This window comes from Delphinus delphis, chromosome 14, assembly GCF_949987515.2.
Source record: "Delphinus delphis chromosome 14, mDelDel1.2, whole genome shotgun sequence".
Lineage (NCBI taxonomy): Eukaryota > Metazoa > Chordata > Mammalia > Artiodactyla > Delphinidae > Delphinus > Delphinus delphis.
Genome location: NC_082696.1, coordinates 87,104,290 through 87,124,371, shown reverse-complemented (window position 1 = coordinate 87,124,371; position 20,082 = coordinate 87,104,290). Strand labels below are relative to the sequence as shown.

The window sequence follows — 20,082 nt, the reverse complement described above, 5'->3', positions numbered from 1 at the left end:
AAATAAAATAAAGTGGTGGTAGTAGTTGATGACAGGGACAGTGTAAATGTCCAGAGAAATTTAATAGCCTCCACTTGCTTTAACTCTGAACACAAGTAAAGTGCCTTTTATATGTTCACAGCTGTGTTGGATATCGTAGAGAGGGATAATTTCACTTCATATTTGTTAAAGAACCAATATCGCAAAATGGAGGTCAAACGACCGAATGGCATTGAATGTAAACAGAATAGGTCCTCTAGAGAAGAGAACAAGAAAAGGCAAGGTTAAGAACTGCCGTGCAGATAGCTGAGATCACCCAATTTTTGGTTTTGTTTTATACTCATTTCTTTTTAACATCTTTATTAGAGTATAATTGCTTTACAATGGTGTGTCAGTTTCTGCTTTATAACAAAGTGAATCACTTATACATATATGTATGTCCCCATATCTCTTCCCTCTTGCATCTCCCTCCCTCCCACCATCCCTATCCCACCCCTCTAGGTGGTCACAAAGCACTGAGCTGATCTCCCTATGCTATGCGGCTTTTATACTCATTCTTAAAACAAAAGTTAAATGTGCCTTACTTTCACAAAATTAAAAAAGTAGTTTGCTTATCAAATTGCTAAATTAACAGATTATTATATAAATTATAGAAAGATTCTATCATTTTCAATGAATTTGCTGCCTAGTGACTGCCCTTAATTCATTTAACTATAAGTTAACAGATCATAGTATTTCACACAGAGGTAGAGAGCAAAGAATTTCAGAGTTAAATATTAGGAAATACTACTAACTGCAAACTAATTAAAAATGGAGATAGACTTTCAACATAAATTAGGAATAAATGGTAAAATATAAGGACTTACTGGTGTTGGATTTATATTAAAATTTCTAGAACCTATTCAGTGTGAATTTGTAAGATATTAGGTTTTCATTTGATTAAAAACAAATCAAGCAAACAAAAAGCACCCTGTATACCACGGCATCATAGGTGTCACATAAATATTTAAATGTATTAGCTAAAGAGGAAACAGTGAGGAATGAATTATCCTTTTACTTTCTGAAGTATTTCCTTAATTTTTGAATACACACAATTTCCCCCTACCCATGAAGGAAACATTTGGCTATATTCAAATATGTAATGTTCTTATAACCTTCTGTTTTTATTTTTCTTAAAGCAGTCTTCATTTTTATATGTTAATTTAAGTATTTCATCAATATCTCCTCTACTACACTATAAACTCCTTAAGGACAGTCACTGTGTGACTGTTTATTCACCTTAGACCATAGTGAATAGTAGAATTTCAATATTTCAAAAAATTTTAGTAGAATATATCAGTGTGTTTCTTCTGTTGACAAACAGGCTTTTATGCTGTCCTGCTCCACCACCCTCTGCCCCACAGGTAAAGATTTCTGTATCCAGAAGCAGATTGTCTGAAAGGAATGTCACCAATAATGAAAATTTAAGCACAATGACAACTTTTTGAGAGTAATATTTTAGAATTAAACACTACCCTAAACAATACATCACATACCTGACTGTCAGTGTGCTTATATTTGAAATGCTCTGAGAGATGATGTTTTCTGATCATATTTAACTGATCATCTGTTGGTACATATGCTGAATCTTATACAGCACAAACCAGAAACTCATTATAAATAAATGGTCCAACTTAATTGGGATGTAGCTTTAAAATGCTATAGTCTGTAAGGAAAGTAACATAAAATGTAAAAGTGGAAGAGAAAGCAAAATGAAGAAAACATATTCTAGCCCTGATTAGATTATTTTTAATGGATATGTTACTTTTGGAGTGGTTATTTGAACAAGTAATTGAAAAATCATTAGTAGTGTCTTACCTGCAACTGTCAATGTGAATTTTTTTCACTGCCTTGGATGGGATGAAAGATTCCCAGTTATTGATTTCTATAACTTCTATGCAGCCAGTAAAATTCTCAACTGGTCCAGAAATCTGACAGGGAGGAAGAGAAGGAGGGAGAGAGAGGAAGAGAAGCAGAGAGAGAAAGAGAGAGAGGGTAATTTATATTATTTCTACAATGTATTATTCTTGCTGCAAACTAATCAGAGAGTACAATCAGATTGGGGGTCTGATTTGATTTATTCAATATATTGGTAGAAATTAATACAACTCTTTGATAAATATTATTCTAAAAATTAGTAGGAAAGATTACCACTTTAGTCAAAAATTACTTGGAATCTGTATCTTATTATGGTATGAATTACACAAAGTCACTCATATGAATAAAGAAAACATTTTTATTACTTATTGGAACATAGGAGAAAAGCTGATACACTCATCTTATCCATCAAGAAGTTACACTCTTCCATCTTTTGCCTCTGTTCCATGTACTTTTTCTTTTGACATTAGTTACCTTATCCCATCCACAGCTATGGAACATCAAGAAAAAATTATCTTTCCAGGGGCAAAGGAAACACAGAATAAGCTACAAATATTTGTCACATCCTGTAGCCCTGATGCATTCTGCATGCCTTTTGTGTTCAGTTGTATTGTTTATTCTTTTTAGGAATAACTTGTGCAAAAATAGATATCCAGAAAGATTGCTAAAGAGCAAAAAGAGAAAATGATCTTGGAAAGCATTCATTTTGATGAACAAATATAACCTCTTAAAAAGACATGACTTCTCATTGTATTCACTGTGAATATGCAGTATGACACCAGTAATTATATGTCTATATAAATTTACATTATGTTAAAAAAAGAAATTAGAAAAACTAAAAGGATTCAATAGTTAGAAATGAGTATTTATTTCAGGTTCTATCTTCTGTTTCTCAATATTATTAAAAATTCAAGCTAAGGTGGAGCAAATCATGACCAGGGCAATCATTGAATTTAGACACTGAAAAATAAGTTGTCCACCTTGATTTCTGAATTACTAATATATACTATTCACATTCTCAAGACTTGGCTTCTCATTGAGTGTAACATCAGAAAGAAAGAAAAAGAAAGAAAACAAGAAATCAAGAAAGAAAGAAAGAAAAAGATAGATGGGAGGAAGAAAGGGAGGATGGAAAGAAAGACAGAAAGAAAGAAAAAGAAAAGAAAGAAGGGAAGAAAAAGAAAGCAAGCTTTTGCCTTGTATAAACATTTTTTGGTGAATGAATTTTATTTCATCTTTTAACTTGAGTCTTAGTTTTAAAACTCTTAAACATTTTCTTCCTCTTTCTGATGTAGGCTCAAATATACTGCAAATCCTCTCAGCGAGTAACACTGTCAAGTGTCAAAATTGACTGAATTAGAAAACAAAATAGTATTTCAAAAAGAAGTCAGCTGATAACAAGGAAAATAGAAACATTTGGCTCTTACGTACTGCAGAAGGAAAAATATTCATTTGTAATTGTTAGCTTAAAGTTTTATGGACCTCATGAATGGTTTTGTTTTCCAAATTTAATTTTTTATTTTTATCATAATATTTTTTAACACCTTTATTGGAGTGTAATTGCTTTACAGTGGTGTATTAGTTTCTGCTTTATAACAAAGTGAATCAGCTATACTTATACATATATCCTCATATCCCCTCCCTCTTGCTTCTCCCTCCTACCCTCCCTATCCCATCCATCTAGGGGGTCACAAAGCACCGAGCTGATCTCCCAGTGCTATGCGGCTGTTTCCCACTAGCTATCTATTTTACATTTGGTAGTATATATAAGTAAATGCCACTCTCTCACTTCATCCCAGTTTACCCTTCCCCCTCCCCATGTCCTCAAGTCCATTCTCTATGTCTGTGTCTTTATTCCTGTCCTGCCCCTAGGTTCTTCAGAACCTTTTTTTTTTGCAGTACGCGGGCCTCTCACTGTTATGGCCTCTCCCATTGCGGAGCACAGGCTCCAGATGCGCAGGCTCAGCGGGAATGGGTCATGGGCCCAGCCGCTCTGTGGTATGTGGGATCTTCCCAGACTGGGGCATGGACCCATGTCCCCTGCATGGGCAGGTGGACTCTCAACCACTGCGCCACCAGGGAAGCCCTTTTTTTTTTTTTTTTTTTTTAGATTCCATATATACGTGTTAGCATACAGTATTTGTTTTTCTCTTTCTGACTTCACTCTGTATGACAGACTCTAGGTCCATGCACCTCACTACAAATAACTCAATTTTGTTTCTTTTTATGACTGAGTAATAGTCCATTGTATATATGTGCCACATCTTCTTTATCTATTCATCTGTCAATGGACACTTAGGTTGCCTCCATGTCCTGGCTATTGTAAATAGAGCTGCAGTGAACATTGAGGTACATGACTCTTTTTGAATTATGGTTTTCTCAGGGTATATGCCCAGTAGTGAGATTGCTGAGTTGTATGGTAGTTCTAGTTTTAGTTTTTTAAGGAACCTCCATGTTGTTCTCCATAGTGGCTGTATCAATTTACATTCCCACCAACAATGCAAGAGGGTTCCCTTTTCTCCACACCCTCTCCAGAATTTATTCTTCGTAGATTTTTTGATGATGACCATTCTGACTGGTATGAGATGATATCTCATTGTAGTTTTGATTTGCATTTCTCTATTGATTAATGATGTTGAGCATACTTTCACATGGCTGTTGGCAATCTGTATATCTTCTTTGGAGAAATATCCATTATCACAATTTTTTAATATTATCACTCTGTCAAGTTTCAAATATGACTGAATTAGAAAACAAAACAGTTTTTCACAAAGAAGTCAGTTGATTCCAAGGAAAATAGAAACATTTGGCTCTTACATGCTGCAGAAGGGGAAATATTCATTTGTAATTATTAGCTTAAAGTTTTTATGAGCCTAATGAATGGTTTTGTTTTCCAAATTTAATTTTTTAATTTTTATCTCAGTTATACATGAAACTTGCTTTTAAAACTTAAAATAAAATTTACATATACTACTCCTAAAACATCATAAACATGTGAATTAGTAAAGTTTAAATTAAAAACTGAAAAAAAATTTGATCTTAGAAAAATGTTTTTGATTGTAATGATTGTGAATGTTAAACTTTATTTTGACAAAGCTAAGCAATGGTATGATTTCAGTGCATAGTTAAGTAGATATTTTTCTCTATTCATGAAGATCTTTATTATTTATGACAATGAAGAGTACAAAGAAACTTTTAGCTTTAAAAATAAATATGAAGCCACCAGAGAGCTATACAAAATGTCCGGAAGGAAAATAAGTCTGATTATTCTATTGAGAAACTTCTTGAAATTCTATGATTCAGTTTCATTCATGTAAATTAAAAATAAATATTAATTAATTAATTAATTATTTTATTTTTATTTATTTATTTATTAATTTATTCATTGTTGTGGCCTCTCCCGCTGCAGAACAGGGGCTCTGGATGCGCAGGCTCAGTGGCCATGGCTCACGGGCCCAGCGGCTCCACGGCATGTAGGATCTTCCCGGACTGGGGCACGAACCCATGTCCCCTGCATCGGCAGATGGACTCTCAACCACTGCGACACCAGGGAAGCCCCATCATTGTAGTTTTGATTTGCATTTCTCTAATGATTAATGATGTTGAGCATACTTTCATGCGTTTGTTGGCAATCTGTATATCTTCTTTGGAGAAAGGTCTATTTAGCTCTTCTGCCCATTTTTGGAAAGTGTTGTTTGTTTTTTTGAAATTGAGCTGCATGAGCTGCTTGTATATTTTGGAGATTAATCCTTTGTCAATTGTTTCATTTGCAAGTATTTTCTCCCATTTTGAGGGGTGTCTTTTCGTCTTGTTTATGGTTTCCTTTGCTGTGCAAAAGATTTTAAGTTTCATTAGGTCCCATTTGTTTATTTTTGTTTTTATTTCCATTTCTCTAGGAGGTGGGTCAAAAAGGATCTTGCTATGATTTTTATCATAGAGTGTTTTCCCTATGTTTTCCTCTAAGAGTTTGATACTGTCTGGCCTTACATTTAGGTCTTTAATCCATTTTGAGTTTATTTATTTTGTATGGTTTTAGGGAGTGTTCTACTTTCATAATTTTACATATAGCTGTACAGTTTTCACAGCACCACTTATTGAAGAGGCTGTCTTTTCTCCACGGTATATTTTTGCCTCCTTTATCAAAGATAAGGTGACCATATGTGCATTGGTTTATCTCAGGGCTTTCTATCCTGTTCCATTGTTCTATATTTCTGTTTTTGTGCCAGTATCATACTGTCTTTATTACTTTAGCTTTGTAGTATAGTCTGAAGGCAGGGAGCCTGATTCCTCCTGCTCCATTTTTCTTTCTCAAGATTGCTTTGGCAATTCAGTGTCCATTGTGTTTCCATACAAATTGTGATTTTTTTTTGCTCTAGTTCTGTGAAGAATGCCAGTGGTAGTTTGATAGGGATTGCATTGAATCTGTAGATTGCTTTGGGTCATAGAGTCATTTTCACAATGTTGATTCTTCTAATCCAAGAATATGGTATATCTCTCCATCTATTTGTGTCATCTTTAATTTCTTCCATCAGTGTATTATAATTTTCTGCATACAGGTGTTTTGTCTCCTTAGGTAGGTTTATTCCTAGATATTTTATTCTTTTTGATGCAAAGGTAAATGGGAGTGTTTTTTTATTTCACTTTCAGATTTTTCATCATTAGTGTATTGGAATGCAAGAGATTTCTGTGCATTAATTTTGTTTCCTGCTACTTTACCACATTCACTGATTAACGTTAGTAGTTTTCTAGTAGCATCTTTAGGATTCTCTACGTATAGTATCATGTCATCTGCAAACAATGACAACTTTACTTCTTCTTTTCCGATTTGGATTCCTTTTATTTCTTTTTCTTCTCTGATTGCTTTGGCTATGTTGAATAATAGTGGTGAGTGTGGGCAACCTTGTCTTTTTCCTGATCTTCGTGGAAATGGTTTGTTTTTCACCATTTAAGATGATGTTGGCTGTGGGTTTGTCATATATAGCCTTTATTATGTTGGGGAACGTTCTCTTTATGCCTACTTTCTGCAGGGTTTATATCACAAATGGGTGTTGAATTTTGTTGTAAGCTTTTGCTGCATCTATTGAGATCATCATGTTTTCTCTCCTTCAATTTGTTAATATGGTGTATCACATTGAATGATTTGCATATATTGAAGAATCCTTGCATTCCTGGAATAAAACCCACTTTATCGTGGTGTTTAATCCCTTAATATGCTGTTGGATTCTGTTTGCTAGTATTTTGTTGAGGATTTTTGTGTATATGTTCATCAGTGATATTGGCCTGTAGTTTTCTTTCTTTGTGACATCTTTGTCTGATTTTGGTATCAGGGTGATGGTAGCCTCGTAAATGAGTTTGGGAGTGTTCCTCTCTTCTATATTTTGTAAGAGTTTGAGAAGGAGAGGTGTTAGCTCTTCTCTAAATGTTTGATAGGATTCTGTGAAGCCCTGTGGTCCTGAGCTTTTGTTTGTTGGAAGAATTTAATTCACAATTTCAATTTCAGTGCTTGTGATTGGTCTGTTCATATTTTCTATTTCTTCCTGGTTCAGTCTCGGAAGTTTGTGCCTTTCTAAGTATTTGTCCATTTCTTCTGGGTTGTCCATTTTATTGGCCTAGAGTTGCCTGTAGTAATCTCTCATGATCCTTTGCATTTCTGCAGTGTCAGTTGTTACTTCTCCTATTTCATTTCTAATTCTATTGATTTGAGTCTTCTCCCTTTAGTTCTTGATGAGTCTGGCTAATGGTTTATAAATATTGTTTATATTCTCAAAGAACCAGCTTTTAATTTTATTGATCTTTGCTCTCATTTCCTTCATTTATTTTTCATTTATTTCTGATCTGATTTTATGATTTCTTTCTTTCTGCTAACTTTGGGGCTTTTTTTCTTCTTTTGCTAATTGCTTTAGGTGTAATGTTAGGTTGTTTATTTGTGATCTTTCTTGTTTCCTGAGGTAGGATTTTATTGCTATAAACTTCCCTCTTAGAACTGGTTTTGCTGCGTCCCATAGGTTTTGGGTCATTATGTTTCCATTGTCATTTGTTTCTAGGTATTTTTTGATTTCCTCTTTGATTTCTTCAGTGATCTCTTGGTTATTAAGTAGTGTATTGTTTAGCCTCCATGTGCTTGTATTTTTTACAGATTTTTTCCTGTAATTGATATCTAGTCTAATAGCATTGTGGTCAGTGACGATACTTGATATGATTTCAATTTTCTTAAATTTTCCAAGGCTTTATTTCTCACCCAAGATATGATATATCCTGGAGAATATTCCATGAGCGTTTGAGACGTATGTGTATTCTGTTGTTTTTGGATAGAAGGTCCTATAAATATCAATTAAGTCCATCTGGTTTAATGCATCATTTAAAGCTTGTGTTTCCTTATATATTTTAATTTTGGATGATTTCTCCATTGGTGAAAGTGGGGTGTTAATGTCCCCTAATATGATTGTGTTACTATCAATTTCCCCTTTTATGGCTGTTAGTATTTCCCTTATGTATTAATGTGCTCCTATGTGGGTGCATAAATATTTACAATTGTTATATCTTCTTCTTGGATCAGTCCATTTCTCATTATGTATTGTCCTTCTTTTTCTCTTGTAATACTGTTTATTTTAACATCTATTTTGTCTGATATGAGAATTGCTACTCCAGCTTTCTTTTGATTTCCATTTGCATGGTGTATCTTTTTCCATCCTCTCACTTTCAGTCTGTATGTGTCCCTAGGTCTGAGGTAGGTCTCTTGTAGACAGCATATATAAGGGTCTTGTTTTTGTATCCATTCACCCAGTCTATGTCTTTTGGTTGGAGCGTTTAATCCATTTACATTTAAATTTGTTATCAATATGTGTGTTCCTAGTCTCAATTTCTTAATTGTTTTGGGTTGGTTATTGTAGGTCTTTTCCTTGTCTTGGGTTTCCTGCCTAGATAAATTCCTTTAGCATTTGTTGTAAAGCTGGTTTGGTGGTGCTGAATTCTCTTAGCTTTTGCTTGTCTGTAAAGCTTTTAATTTCTCCATCAAGTCTGAATGAGATCCTTGCTGGGTAGAGTAATCTTTGTTGCAGGTTTTTCTCCTTCATCACTTTAAATATGTCCTGCCTCTCCCTTCTGGCTTGCAGAGTTTCTGATGAAAGATCAGCTGTTAACCTTATGGGGATTCCCTTGTGTGTTATTTGTTGTTTTTCCCTTGCTGCTTTTAATATGTTTTCTTTGTAATTAATTTTTGATAGTTTGATAAATATGTGTCTTGGTGTGTTGCTCCTTGGATGTATCCTGTATGGGACTCTCTGTGCTTCTTGGACTTGACTAACAATTTCCTTTCCCATATTAGGGAAGTTTTCAACTATAATCACTTCAAATATTTTTTCAGTCCCTTTCTTTTTCTCTTCTTCTTCCAGGAGCCTTATAATTCAAATGTTGGTGCATTTAATATTGTCCCAGAGGTCTCTGAGACTGTCCTCAGTTTTTTTCATTCTTTTTTCTTTATTCTGCTCTGTAGTACTTATTTCCACTATTTTACTCTCCAGGTCACTTATCTATTTTTCTGCCTCAGTTATTCTGCTATTGATCCCTTCTACAGAATTTTAAATTTCATTTATTGTGTTGTTCTTCATTGTTCGTTTGCTCTTTACTTCTTCTAGGTCTTTGTTAAATGTTTCTTGTATTTTCTCTATTCTATTTCCAAGATTTTGTATCATATTTACTATCATTATTCTGAAATTTTTTCAGGTAGACTGCCTATTTCCTCTTCATTTGTTAGGTCTGGTGGGTTTTTACCTTACTCCTTCATCTGCTTTATGATTTTCTGTCTTCTCATTTTGCTTAACTTACTGTGTTTGGGGTCTCCTTTTCACAGGCTGCAGGTTCGTTGTTCCTGTTGTTTTGGGTGTCTGTCCCCAGTGGCTAAGGTTAGTTTAGTGGGTTGTGTAGGCTTCCTGGTGGATGGGACTAGTGCCTGTGTTCTGGTGTATGAAGTTGCATCTTGTCTTTCTGGTGGCCAGGTCCAAGTCTTGTGGTGTAGTTGTTTGGCATAAGGTGTGCAGTACTGTAGCTTGCTGGTCATTGAGTGAAGCTGAGTATTGGCGATGAGATGGAGATCTCTGGGAATTTTTTGCTGTTTGATATTATGTGGAGCTGGGAGATCTCTTGTGGACTAGTGTCCTGACGTTCACTTTCCCACCTCAGAGGCCCAGCCCTGACGCCTGGCTGGAGCACCAAGAGCTTTCCATCCACATGGCTCAGAGTAAAGGGGAGAAAAAATAGAAAGAAATAAGGAAAGAAGATAAAGTAAAATAAAATAAAATAAAAACATTATTAAAATAAAAAAATACATAATTATTAAGAAAAATAATTAAAAAGTAAAAAAAAATACGGACAGACCGAACCCCAGGGCAAATGGTAAAAGCAAAGTTATACAGACAAAATCACACACAGAAACATACATATACACACTCAGAAAAAGAGAAAAAGGGGGAAAAAAATGTTGTTGCTCTCGAAGTCCACCTCCTCAATTGAGGATGATTCGTTGTCTATTCAGGTATTCCACAGATGCAGGGTACATCAAATTGATTGTAGACATTTAATCCACACTCCTGAGGCTGCTGGGAGTGATTTCCCTTTCTCTTCTGTGTTCGCACAGCTCCGGGGGCTCAGCTTTGGATTTGGCCCTGCCTCTGAGTGTAGGGCTGGAGGGCGTCTGTTCTTAGACAGGACGGGGTTAAAGGAGGAGATTCTTCGGGGGCTCTGGCTCACTCAGGCTTGGGGGAGGGAGGGGTTCGGAGGCAGGGCGAGCCTGCGGCGGCAGAGGCCGGCGTGACAGTTCACCAGCCTGAGGGGCCGTGTGTTCTCCTGGGTAAGTTGTCCCTGGATCCCGGGACCCTGGCAGTGGTGGGCTGCACAGGCTCCCCAGAAGGGAGGTGTGGATAGTGATCTGTGCTCGCACACAGGCTTCTTGGTGGCGGCAGCAGCAGCCTTAGCATCTCGTGCTAGTCTCTGGGGTCCGCGCTGATAGCCGCAGCTCACACCCATCTCTGAAGCTCCTTTAGATGGCACTCTGAATCCCCTCTCTGCGTGCACCAGGAAACAAAGAGGCAAGAAAAAGTCTCTTGCCTCTTCGGCAGGTCCAGACTTTTCCCCGGACTCCTTCCCGGCCAGCCGTGGTGCACTCACCCCCTGCAGGCTGTGTTCACGCCACCAACCCCAGTCCTCTCCCGGCGCTCCGACCGAAGCGCGAGCCTCAGCTCCCAGCCCCGCCCGCCCCGGCAGGTGAGCAGACAAGCCTCTTGGGCTGGTGAGTGCCGGTCTGCCCGCTTCTCTGTGCGGGAATCTCTCTGCTTTGCCCTCCACACCACTGTGGCTCCACTCTCCTTCGTGGCTCCGAAGCTTCCCCCCTCCATCACCTGCAGTCTCCGCCCGCGAAGGGGCTCCTAGTGTGTGGAAACCTTTCCTCCTTCACAGCTCCCTCCCAGTGTTGTAGGGCCTGTCCCTATTCTTTTGTCTCTGTTTATTCTTTTTTCTTTTCCCTACCCAGGTACGTGGGGAGTTTCTTGCCTTTTGGGAGGTCTGAGGTCTTCTGCCAGTGTTCAGTATGTGTTCTGTAGGAGTTGTTCCACGTGTAGATGTATTTCTGGTGTATCTGTGGGGAGGAAGGTGATCTCCACGTCGTACTCTTCCGCCATCTTGAAGCTCCTCTCTGTACTTGATTTTTAAAATAGTTTCCATGTTTCTTCTCTTAAAGTTCATGTTTAATTTCAGCTTTTAGATAAATGTATAATAGCTATTTTAAGGCCCTTATATGCTAACTATGTAACCTCTCTGATGTATTGCTCTCTTTCCTTGTACTCATTTTTATCCTGCTCACAGTCCACAGTTACCTATTTTTCATACCCAATAATTTTTTACTGCATATTAAATGTTGTATCATTACTATGTTGTGTTTTTCCTCTATATTTTTTTTTCTAATTTTCTAATTGTTTGTGGCAGTAAGTATAGTCTAGTACCAATTACTCATTCATGGCCCGAAAATCTATATGCATATTTTTAAATCAATATTTCCCCATGGTATATATGATGGAACACAAAATCCCCACTACAAAACTCTTACTGCTATATCTGATTCCCTGCTCTTTTTTCATACTCTTTTATTAATTTACTCTAGTATTAGCTTTCAATTTTCTAAGCAACATGTTCATATTACTTGTGTATTAATTATTCAATTTTACATATTTTTGTAAACTTCCTTTTATGTAAGATTACATGTGTACCATGTATACCAATTTTGGTTATATACATATTCAGCATTATATTAATAATAATTTTAGTTGCATCATAGTTTTGATTTAAATGTTTAAGTTTACATATTACCATATAATTATTATTCAGAGTTGAGCTGTGCAGTGAACTATGGCAACATTTTCTTTCTTTTGCAACCTTTTGTTTTTACTCAATCTTATTATTGTCTCTTTTTATTGGCTTAGAGTTTATATTTTTATTATCCTCAAACTCTCTGCCAGAAGTATAAAATCCTCATCAATAATTCAAATACCATGACCACTTATTAATTTGATTTTTCTCTTTTAATTTGAATTTTCACAATCTCTTCACTGTCACATTTGAAATTTACTTTATAGCTGTCCTGTGATGAATCCACTCTTATCTGGTTTCCATATGTTTACACCTTTATTGGCATATTCATGGATAATATAATCATAGTTGATCAGTATCAGCTTCAAACTGACAGTAGCAACTGAAAGCTCATAAAGCAACATAGGGCTAATGTAATTAAGCCCTATACTTGCTAATGACTAAAAAGTAGAAAGGATGATATTGTGATGAAAGAAACAATGACTTTGATGAAATACATGTGGGGTATGAAAAAGAATGGAGGGAAATAAAGGAGTAGAAAATTCAATGCTATGAATAGTTGTTAAATTCTTATTATGTATTTATTAGTTTCTCTAAAATCATTCCAAAGCTAGGGATCTTGGAAAATAACAGGTCAATAAAAAGATAGAAATCAGTAGGAAGTACCTCTTTTGTGCACCTACAGGTAAACTGAGATGTTAACATGTAGTGTTTTAGATGTCTAACTGTTATGTAAGATAAACACAAGTTGGATGGCAACTGCATACTGTGTATAATGCCAACTGACACATATGAATCCATCAATATCCTAAAGGTGGAACTTTAGCAACATAATGACAAAACAGCTACATAAAGTAGGAATATTTTAATCTCTAAATTTTAATAATACCTCCACAAATTTCATTTTGATATATTCATTAAATTATGTATACTTTGTAAGAATTATGGGATTCATGGGGACATAGTCTACAAGTAGAAAGAAAATAGAAAGTTGGTTACATCTAATTCTACAGATGAGAATAAAATTCATACATTGATTGAACAAATATTTATAAAGCACATACTGTATAGTGAGCACAGGGTTACTATGTATGGTTATGCAAATTTTTCACTGACAAAAGGTCTAGCTAATGGAGTGGAGTGAAATCTGAGTTTTAACCCACATTTCTTTCCCCAAGCTCTCTGCCCAGAAAGATCTACTTCTGTCCAACCAGAGGGTTTACTTTTACTAATTCAAAGTCACTATATAGTCTAGCATCTGTGGGGCTAGGCACTGTTAAAATATAATGTCAGTTAGAAAACCAAAAGTTCAGTAAAAAATGTGAAAATGATGACAGATTTCATTTTCTGATAATGACAGAGTGACTGGTTGGAGACCCAACCTCTTATAAAAACAACAAAATAGAGGAGAATTTAAATAAAAATCTGTTGGCAGAATAGAGAACTAACTACCAAGGCAGTCAGGACTTGAAGGGCCAATGTCTCAGAGAGAAAGGAAGTACAAATGTGGACCTTGACATTCAGTGTTCTATTGTCTCTTGAATTACTTATGAATTTACAAATGGTAGATGAAACTTGAAGAAACTGGGCAAAGGCTTTTATGAACATTTGGGGGCTAAGGGTGAAATATTGAAATTCATGAGCAATCATTCTTAGAACATTGACTACCTGAGACTATATTTCTATTTTCTTCAAGACAGCAGGATTTTAGCGCTGCCTAGAATTTATCTCACGGCCATTTGCGTCAGTGTTGTTGATCCATTGCTCTTTCTTCATTGCAGAAACTGACAAAGAATGTCCCTATATAATGGTACTAGAAAAACATGAACACTACAGCAACTGTTTTTCTGCAGTTTATTCTTTCTCTCAGCAAGGCCAGCCATGCTCCATCTTGCACACTATAATCTCTACAGCATTTACCCAACTCCCAAATGTTGATACGTATCATTGCAATAAAGCTGTCTCTATGTTGAAGGATTTCCCATGGATTTTTAAAATTATAACAGCCTTATTAAGATATACTTCACATATCATAAAATTAACCCATTTAAAGTGTACAATTTTGTGGCTTTCTTATATTAGCAGACTTTTTCGACCATTACTATAACTAATTTTAGAATAGATTTATCACCCAAAAAAGAAACATCTATCCATTAGCAATCACTTTCCATTTTTGTTCTATATTAGACAACTGCTAATCAACTTTCTATCTCTATAGATTTGCCTATTATGGGCATTTCATAAAAATAGACACATATAATATTTGGTCTTTTGTGACTGGTTTCTTTCATTTAGCAAATGCTGTTAAGGTTCCTCCATGTTGTGGTATGTATCTGTACTTCATCCCTTTTATTACTGAATAATATTTCATTGTGGGAATATACCATATTTTGTTTATCCATTTATCAGTTGATGGACATTTGGGTTTTTCCATTTTTTTGGCTCTTAGGAATATTTATGTGATTTTGTGTGGGCATAGGGTTTAATTTCTCTTGGGTATATGACAAATCCAGTGGAATTTGTATCTGTTTTTGTGATTTATTTAAGTGTTTCTTATAGCTGCTTCAGTATAAATCTTGGAGAAAGAGGAACTAATAGCCGGGAAATAACTTGCTATGCTGGAAATTAATATATCAAAGTGACTTTTAATTGGTAACAACCTAAATGTCCATCTAAGGGACCTCCTCAAATAAACTGTTATATCACCATGGGCTGTGAAAGGAAAATAGGAATATCTCCATATACTACTATGGAGTGTGCAGTGGATACTGTGGTATTCACTCTGATCTCCCTTTAGAAGTGAGGAATTTCTCCCTTTTTTCCACTACTAGAGGTACTGATGGCAGACACAGTTCCTCTCTCAGCATTACTTGGGAATTACTTAGGTCTGAGACTATAACCTCATCGAAGATTTCTCTTCTTTCCCGGGGCAGTTTTCACCCAAAGACTGGCTAACAATGACTGTAACATCCCGAGCTCCTGACCCTGAGTTTGACAAATCTGACTGGTCAGCTTTGGCAGAAACCTGTATTGAGATTGCATCTCAGTCCACCTTCTCCCCCTGTCAATTCTACTTCCTTCCTTTCACTTTCCTTTCATAAGTGGTAGTCCTATTAGCACAATTGAACATCTGCACATTAATCTCCATCTAGTCTGCTTTCCAGAGAACATAACCTGCAAAAAAGTGATAACCAGGATACATTGCTAGGTTAAAAAAGCAAAATGAAGAAAAGTATATATAGTACACTATTATTTAGTAATGGAGGATTATGCATTTGTATGTGTTATTTGATTATATTTAACAACAAATGAGTAAGCCATAAAATATGTTTACTTATACGTGGAGGAAATAATGTGGAGATGACAATAGAAATTAAATTTCTTAAACTTATATGTTTAGATATAAATTTGAATTTGAAACCATGTAATTATATTACATAATTATAAAAGAACATACAATTTAAAAAAGCAATTCTTAAAACTCAGTAGTAGAATAAATGATCCTAACTGTGTATCTAGTTGATGGCTTAAAAACACATAACCATTCTATTAACATTAAAACACAGTAATTTGAACATACATCCTTAGTAGAACCTTAAGGACAGAAAGAATCATCAAAAAGAATTAAACTTTTTTCAGTAATTGTATGTTGGCTGTAGTGATGCAGTTATTCTGAGATAGATATGCCAATTGTATGATAAATAAAATGTGCATTATAATAATATTCAGAACAGAATTTTTTGGCATATTTGGAAGGAAAGGAACTAAAAAACCATGTCATTCTCGATTTGGATTGTAAGTGTTAGAATTAGCTCATGGGAGTTTTTTCTAACAAAAAAATTTTTTCCTAGCTTTGACTACTGAAAGGGATAGGGAAAAATGACAATATGTTAGCAAAGAATGGCTCTAGATTCCATTTGTGATCTCTAAATACTATTTCACACCAAAAACATTTGGATTTCATGGAGAAATGCCTAATTCTTCATGAAGGAAAAGATAAGAAACCTTGGAAACACTACACAAAGGAACTAATTTCTTCATCAAAATTTAGTACAAAAATAAAAGTAGTCAGAGAAAGATTCTATACATCAAATGATATTTGAGAGCCATATTAACCAATCACAATACCTGGATCTACTTTAATTTATTTAGTGTGTTTGCTTTAAACTATTCTTATAGAAGCTTAAAAAAAACAGGAAAATGTGAAAAATAATATATGATATTAAGAAATTATTACTAACTTTTTAAATGTGATAATGCAACTGTGGTTGTGCATTTTTGAAGCCTTCTTAGTTAATAGAAATATGTACAGAAATATTTACATATCAGAAATAAAATGTTCTGATGTTTGAGATATACTTCCAAAACATTTTGAAGATTGATGGTGAATTATACTTTTAATACATCATTTTCTTTTTATTTTGTGTTCTTATTTGAAGTATAGTTGATTTAAACTATATTAGTTTCAGGTGTACAGCATAGTGATTCAATGTTTTTATAAATTATACTCCATTTAAGGTTATTACGGATGGCTATATTTCCCTGTACTGTACAATACATTCTTGTTGCTTATTTATTTTATACATAATAGTTTGTGTCTCTTAATCCCCTACCCCTATCTTGATCCCCGTTTCCTCTCCCCACTGGTAACCACTAGTTTGTTCCTTATATCTGTGACTGTTTCTGTTTTGTTTTATATATTCATTTGTTTTATTTTTTAGATTCCTCATTTAAGTGATAACATAGAGTATTTGTCTTTCTCTGACTAATTTCACTAAGCATAATACTCTTTTGGTCCATCCACATTGTTGCAAATGGCAGAATTTTATTCGTTTTTTATGACTGAGTTATATATATATATATATATATATATATATATATATGTACACACATATATATATATCACATCTTTATCCATTCTTCTGTTGATGGACACTTAGTTTGCTTCCATATCTTGACTTTTGTAAATAATACTGCTATGCATATTGGAGTGCACGTATCTTTTCAAGTTAGTGTTTTTATTTTCTTTGGATATATACCCAGGAATGAAATTGCTGGGTCATATGGTAGCTCTATTTTTAGTTTTTTAAGAACCTCCATATTGTTTTCAATAGTGGCTGCACGAATTTACAATCCCACAAACAGTGTATGAGAGTTCCCTGTTCTCCACATCCTCGCCAACGTTTGTTATTCGTAGACTTTTTGATGACAGTCATTCTGACAGGATTGAGGGGATATCTCATTGTGGTTCTGATTTGCATATCTCTAATGATTAACAATGTTGAGTATTTTTTCCTGTGCCAGTGGCCTTCTGTGTATCTTCTTTGGAAAAATACAAAAAGTATATTCATGTCTTCTGACTACTTTTCAATTTTTTTTTATATTCAGTTGTATGAGCTGTTTATATATTTTGAATATTAACCCTTTATCAGTCATATCATTTGCAAATATTTTCTCCCATTCATAGGTTGTTTTTTCATTTTGTCAAATAGTTTCCTTTGCTGTGCAAAAACTTTTAAGTTTAATTAGGTCTCATTTGTTTATTTTTGCCTTTATTTCTTTTGCCTTAGGAGACAGATCCAAAAAATATTGCTGAGATTTGTTAACATCATATTGTTTTTCAAATGCTTTTATCAGGAATTTCAGAATTCTTATGGATCATTACATGACTATTATGTTTTACCATGTAGGCAGAATATTATGATATATTCTGTGCCTTGTTTGCTTTTGGTCTTTTAACCAGTAGCAATTATATTAAAATTAAGAGAAAAATTCCGTCATACATCAGTACTGCTATAGACTGAATGTGTCCTCCTAAAATTCATGTGTTGAAACATAACCTCCAATGTGAGGGTATTAGGACGTGGGGCCTTTGGGAGGTTACTAGGTTCTGAAGGTGGAGCCTTATGAATGGGGTTAGTGATCTTATAAAAGCGGTCCCAGAGCAATCCCTCGACACTTCCACCATACAAAGACAGGAAGAAAACTGCCATTTATGAACCTGGAAGTGGGTTCTCACCAGATACTGAATGTGCTACTGCCTTGCTGCTGGATTTCCTAGTCTCCAGAACCATAAGAAATAAATATTTGTTGTTTAAGCCACCCGGTCTATGGTATTCTGTTATAACAGCCTGAATGGACTAAGACAAGCACCTTATTATTGGAATATACACATTCATGAGTTGGTAAAAGAATAACTGAATTGTAGAATTGCATTTAGTATTACAATGTGTGGATGTGTGATATTAATTTCAACTAAATAGAAGAACTAGGGAAGAAACATTGATACCTTGTAATGTACATTCTTTTATTGCTTGCATACTTCTATAGAGATAAGTAGAAGAAATGTCCCAAGTAAACTCTTCTTTAAACTTGACCTATAAAATGTATTATTTAGATATGAAAATTTAAATGATCAGAACCTATCTTATCAACTAAACTACATGGTTGGGTTTGCTCTGAAGGTAAAGTGTCTATCACTGATAAGCCTGCCAATCAGTTAAAAAACAAACAGAGCACATCTTCTAATTCATTTTGTAAAGCTCGGAAATTTTGACTTTTGCAACACACTTTCTTAGGACCATAACTTTGTCACAGTTTCAAGTGTTGAAATTTAATAACTTATTAACTATATGAATTTCTACGTAGTTTTACCATGAAAATAATATTTATTGAAAGTAATATAAAAGTTAAGTCATAATTTAAGGTATGAAAAATAAGATATTGTTTGCTTTTAGTCTGATCAATTAGGAAAATGCCAACTGAAATGGAAATTTAGTCTGTAATATTGTTCAACATCAGATAAGTGTTGATGATTCTGTAAAATAAAAAAAATAGAATCTTATATCAGAATAAAGTAAATCTATTCAAATTAAATTCTCTTTTCTGATTTTTCCATGAAAATAAATAAATATTATTCAAAATTTTATTTTTTTTAAGTTTTAAAATAAAATGTGGAAAAACTCTTCAAAAACACCTAAAAGTTTGCAATTTACTGATACTTTATTTGACATTTGAAAGATTCCTGAAATAACAAAGTTCTTAGGGATTGTTTAAATGCAGTACAGGACAAGGCAGATCCTGGCTTTGCCTTGAACTACACAAGTAATATGTATGGTTTTCTACCATTTGCAATGGTTACTTGAAGAAGTCAGTAATAAAAATGCAAGTCGAATGTTGCAGCTTCTCAGTTTTTTGCTAGTCACAATTCAGTAAATACAGAATGTATTTGGAAATAATAGAGATTCTACTATGTTGATACCGGTAACCAACTCACCTTCTAGTGTCCTTGTGACTTTAGAATCAGAGTCAAGTTTGTCATAAAAGAAGCCGTTTTGGCAATTTTGCAGAATTGTCTCCACATGGAGTCCAGTAATGATAACAATTTTTGTCCTACATAATATTCTTCAGGTCATGGTATTACTTCAGTTCCCCAATCTCTAATGTTGGAATATAGGCTGAACATATTTTAGAGAAAGAAGTATTTTATAAAAGATTTTGGAGTCTGAAAAAATGTAAAAGCTGTAAGAATAATAGTAACATTACAGCAAGCTCTTGCATAAGAGAAATTTATTGCACCATATTCCAAACTTTAAAATTCATAAAATAATTCACAAACATTCCTCTTTATTCCCGACTTTACACTGTCCAGCACTTGCAAATAATTTTGATAGCTCATCCCCAGACTTTCAAAGCAGAAAAAGAAAGTCAGGCATCTGAGTCTGAGCACAAGAAGCTGACCTCACCCGGACCTCTTCTGGAACATCACTTTCAGGCATGTCACATGACTGCCCAGGCTACTTCCCTCCTCACTCTGACTTGAAAATGGGA

General features: G+C 34.7%; 1 protein-coding gene across 1 annotated transcript in view; it reads right to left on the bottom strand.

The window, feature by feature from the left end:
• The window catches only part of EYS (eyes shut homolog), a 1,667,443-nt gene that overhangs the window by 581,569 nt on the left and 1,065,792 nt on the right, over window positions 1-20,082 (bottom strand). Inside the window, exon 28 of the mRNA XM_060030409.1 lies at window positions 1,837-1,949. Within this exon, the coding sequence (XP_059886392.1) occupies window positions 1,837-1,949 (113 nt within the window). The remainder of the gene's footprint in view (window positions 1-1,836; window positions 1,950-20,082) is intronic.